Source organism: Aplysia californica, unplaced genomic scaffold, assembly GCF_000002075.1.
Source record: "Aplysia californica isolate F4 #8 unplaced genomic scaffold, AplCal3.0 scaffold00053, whole genome shotgun sequence".
Classification (NCBI taxonomy): domain Eukaryota; kingdom Metazoa; phylum Mollusca; class Gastropoda; order Aplysiida; family Aplysiidae; genus Aplysia; species Aplysia californica.
The window spans coordinates 1,944,134-1,949,400 of record NW_004797323.1 but is presented as its reverse complement, the minus strand read 5'-3'; the positions used below and the strand labels follow the sequence as shown (position 1 = coordinate 1,949,400).

The window sequence follows — 5,267 nt, the reverse complement described above, 5'->3', positions numbered from 1 at the left end:
CCGATCTTTTCACTGAAAATAAACCCTCGTTTCACGTGTACGTACCACATGAAGGGTAAAACACTAGGCTCGTCATAATCAAGTGCGTGCGCGACCTTTCACTCCCTGTCCTTCATTTGCTTTCAGAATGAGTCAAATTGTGCGCTACAAACTGAAAATTAATTGCGTCAGACGGCAAAGTTGAGGAAAGTAGAATACAAGTCTATGCTTCCTTATCTTCTCTTTCTCTAGCTGCGCCTTTTCACGTTGTCGTTTTGTTTTTTGTTGTTTTTTTGTTGCCATGGTTATCTTCGTCGCAGAACATTTTTTCTTCCGAATGTTTCATTTAAGCTGGCTTTAACTAGCCCTTTTTAAAATCTATTCCACGTCCTCCTTATCCTCATCTAGAGTTCAATCCTTATTTTTTTACATAAACTAATACATATTTTTCATGAAAACTATCTACATCCCCCCCCCCCTCCTTTTCCCCTTGCACACACAACTATAGACGGAGCCTCTTTACTTTTATCTCCAGATCAGTTCTACACTTCACCAGTAACAAAAGAGAGTTTTACAAACTTATCGAGTTGTACAGTTTGTCTATATATTACGTGTTCACAATAACGATGGTTTGTTCATTGATGTAATGAGGTAATACATCCTTTTGATAAAGCTAATCACCTCTTTAGGCGTGAGTTCATGTTGACAAAAAATGGGGGTGTACTGTGATGTGTATTGTGTGAGCTGTGCATGACACACACACACACACACACACACACACACACACACACACACACAGAGAGAGAGAGAGAGAGAGAGAGAGAGAGAGAGAGAGAGAGAGAGAGAGAGAGAGAGAGAGAGAGAGAGAGAGAGTTCAGATTCTAAATGATTTTTAAAATGTTAAAGGCTTTTCTTCCATATATTCACATATTAAAATATACCTCGGTGTTTACGCATTTCAGTTTTTGACTTCTAAATAATATGCTAATGACAAACAAAACATAAGAGACAATTATTGGGAAAAAAGAATACTACTAGCTTTTGTATATTATAATAAGTTTCTATGGAATGTGGGTATGCATAATATGTGTGGGTATGTACGTTTAAATTGATGATGAAAATTCCAGTTCATCTTATCGTTATTATTAAGAAAGGGTCGAACCCGCCGCGTAAATTGTCTAAATTGTGTCGAAGGGGGCGTAAAACACCTATAATAAAAAAAAAAGAATCAGGCATGGTTTAGTCATAGTTAGTCCTCACCTTCAGACAACGCGGCGTAAGCGTACTCGAAGATGCCACACCTTTGTCTACAGTAGACAGTGTTCATGCTCTCTGGGCTGTAACTGCCAGGCGTCAGGAAGAAATGACGCCTTCGAATGCTCTCCTGCATGCATCCTCTGTAGCCGTCTACCCCTACTGTGAGCTGTGTGCTCACTACACATTTGGTAAACAAATTGTAAACATCATATTCCATTTAAAAAATTAATAAATTCATACATACAAACTGAAAGTGCTTTTATGTATAATATTATAAACACTATGTGTCGTGAAAAAAAATGCCCACTACACCTTTGGCAAACAAATTGTACAATTTTTATTTAGTTTTTTTTCGTTAAAATTATCTAAAAAGTATATTTATGTGTAAATGTTATAATACAATAGAACGTGAAATGAAATGCATGAATTTTAAAACGATTTTAATGTACTGGAAAACAAGCTTACTGAAGGGAAAGTTAATCTTTGCAGGCATGGCAGATTAAATAAATTTTTGAGTAAGACTTTTTAAAAATAACTCATGCTCATTTACGCTTTGTCCAACGCGGATTAAGAAAATGTACCCTAGCTCTTAAACCACAGACAAAAATCATTCATAAACAGTCCGTGGGCAATGGTTAAAACTGTCAGTATGAAGAAAAATGTTACTTAAAGAGCACATCTGGTGAGCAAGACTAAAAGATAAAAGCAAGTGAGAGCTGGCCTGAATAGTGTATAAGTACGAAAGTGGACCTAGCCTAGTGTTGAGAGGACACCGTTGAGACTTGGGTATTAACATTAAAAGTAGACATTACATCTAACTTTTTTTGAGTTGTTACCATTGAGGGATTTTGTTGTAATAAAGAATACTACTATACTGCTATATAATAATACCGTCATTGTGCTGAACAAATGACCTAAGTCAAACTTGGGCCGTTTGTGAATTGATACAGAATTGAATTCAGTAATGACTCCTGCATATTTCTATATAATTTTAAAAAGTGTCAATACATTATTTTTTATTTGAAAAATTGTAAAGTGGCTTAAGTCATAATTATTGAAGAAATGAGAATAGGTTTTTTTTAAATTTTCTCAAAGGAAAAAAATATATAAGGACATGACAATTTGGTTTGTTAACGCGATGATATTCTCGATAATCATCAGACATATTGAATATTTTCCATCTTTCTGCTGCGGGTCCTTTCGAAACTTTTGTGATACCCTTGCAGTGTTAAACAATCACGGAATGAAGATAGTTCCTAAATTAATGAACACAAACTTTTAAAACTTTAGCTATTTCATTGAATGGACATGCATGCTCCAAAAAAGCAGAGTCAACGAGCGTAAATATGAGAAATGTATTTACAGTGTAGCTTTCACTAGCATCAAATACCATCGCAAATGTACATAATAGCTAAAAGTAAGATACCATTCTACTTACCTCGACATAGCTGAGGAATATACAAAAAAATGAAATGTGTTATATTAGTGAAAAACAAGATATGCCATTGTCAGAAGCCTTGGAAAATGTTGAGGCTTAAGTTAAATGCTAACAAAGTAGCACACCCCACTTACCAGATGTTCAAGTTGACAACTGTGTGACAAAGAAGTTCTAGAAGAAAAGGCCGTGTTAATATAAAACGCATTGCACTCCTTTAAGACATTTTGTTCTTACAAAATGTTGAATTTGTAGCCGCTAGAGTATCGGGGTTTTTTAAAAACAAAACAAACAAAAAAGAAAAAAGAAAACCCGAATGTCTGGACTTACTTATGTTACGCCCTCATCGACATGATTTAGATAATTTTAAAGGTGGTTCGTTTTGATCCTCCCAATCAAGGCCAACCCGACTTGAGTTCTTCGCGGCATACAATCATTACCAGCGTAGATACTCTGTCCTAGAACTTCCTCTCACTGGAATGGAACTCACATCTTCTGTGAGCAACAACGAAGATACTAACCAGGGACGCTGGCACTAGCACTAATTTCTTGTCTCTGTTGTAGTGCAAAGAGGCACGTAGCTTCCTTCACTCCCTTTTCCTAAAACGGTCTCATTAAATACACTAAAAATAACCATTCTAATGTTTACACAAAAGCAAGCAAACGTTTGTTAATGTGGAAAGCTCAAAGCTAACTTAAGAGTTGGTGGTAGGTCGTCTAACCAATTCTATGACTGAGTTAGGCCACAAAAAGGGGGAAGGAGCGCGGGGGCGTATTTTACAGGACTAAGTATCTAGGGATAAACAAAATGAAAAAGGCGTTCTGAGGCTCTAATTCTGGATCAGGTGAATACTGTAGACACTTTTTCCTTCAAGAATAATATCCAGCTTTTGACCAAATTCATCATGATTGCGAAATCAATTTGTGAAGTAAACAAAACCTGTAGGCTACATCCATCAACAGATTTAATACTGCAAAGCCTTGCGAAAAATCAAATGCCATCGACGCCTCTATATTGCCCGACCGCTAATCATTCAGTTGAACAATAATTGCTTACTGGTTTTGTATTTTCATGAACACATTCAGTCCTTTATGTATAAAATTTATTTTTATTCGCGTTTAGGGTTAGAGTCCAGGATGGCGAGGAGCAACAATATGTCGCATAATCACCGAAATCAATGTTTGAAAACTATAGACCTAGTTTTAAAATGTAAAATCAAAGCTATATTTCGGAATTTTAATACACGAACATCATCACATTCCTGACAAAATAACGTACCACATTAATGTTTGATAGTTTGTAATCAAGTACATATATCTAGATGTTAACTGTTACTTTTTCTGTTGACATATGCAAATTTCACACGGACTTTCTGTACTTTTCTGCATTAATGTGAGTTAACATAAATGAATGAATAGATAATACATTTAAAAAATCAGCAAGCTAAATACTCCTGTTTGGAAAATTGCCGAATAGATGGATTTGTTATTACACTCACTTTCTGTTCTACATTGTTGAATAATTCAATATCTTATTCTAATGTTGGTGTATCTTCCAAAAAGAGAGCAGCGAACATGAATTAAATGCTTCTAGTTCTCTAGTATATACCCACTATTAGGAAACATATAACCAATGCCTTTTAACTTTCGTTGTTTCTTGATGTGTCTCTTGTTTAACATATCTAGTGCACCTCTAGTAAATGACAAATAGTAGTTTCTTAACATAATATTACAATGTTAGGATTCTTTTAATAAAAATAGTTAGAACTGTTATTACGCTTAAGATCATTTAGGAGGCAGGTTGCTTCGTTCCTGCTTGCCAGGACCATCAGGGCTGGATGAGGGGTCACCTCCCAGCAGACAGCTGGAGACAGAAAGACTCAACAGAATAACTTTCACTCTGAAGTTTGAACTCACGTTTTCTGCTCGCAACTGCTTTTTCTATGATACAAAAAAATGCCCGTGACCTCTAAATTGTTTTTAGTATCTCAAACGTAGCACTAGAAACAGATGTTTCTACAACTGTTATCACGTTACCACTTACCGCGACAAAAGTCAGGCTTAAGACAGCCCAGTTTATTACCATCCTATTCTTGGTGTATCTGCATCGTATGTTTCGGTTTATAGAATAGCGTTTGAAATAGTGTAAGACAGCAATGGCTAGCTGTTTTATATTAAGACATAATTAATGGTGTTGTAAACCTGAGCTCTGATTGGTCAGTCACATTACACGTCATAAATCTTCCTCCATTCGATTCCCTTCTTTCTTGCCACCCCTCTCCTTTTCCAACAACACCCCCCTCCCTTTTCCCATTCCCTCCTTCTCAATTGTTTGTGTCGCGTGCTAGAACAGGTCAGCGGGAACATTATTTATCCTTTTGGTATCTCCCTTGATCATGTGATAGAACCAGCAGGAAAGCGGGACTATTGAACGGTATGGATTTTCAGGAACTTTCGGGATCGAAAAACAGGGAGCGTGCGATCGATTTTTGTCTCCGCGTCTCTTATGAGAGATGTTGGCTTCACTGGGAACTTGGCATTTGACATGCGCACCGCGCACTTAATAGCGAAAGTGTGGCCACCGGGGTTTAATGTG

The 5,267-nt window shown here is 36.6% G+C and overlaps 1 protein-coding gene across 1 annotated transcript in view; it reads right to left on the bottom strand.

The window, feature by feature from the left end:
- LOC101863329 overlaps positions 1–5,004 on the bottom strand; it is a gene marked incomplete in the record, with an annotated part of 87,960 nt that extends 82,956 nt beyond the window's left edge. Inside the window, 3 exon segments of the mRNA XM_035968359.1 lie at positions 1,240–1,413; positions 2,675–2,684; positions 4,716–5,004. Of these exon segments, the coding sequence (XP_035824252.1) occupies positions 1,240–1,413; positions 2,675–2,684; positions 4,716–4,757 (226 nt within the window).
- Positions 5,005–5,267: the final 263 nt, after the last annotated feature.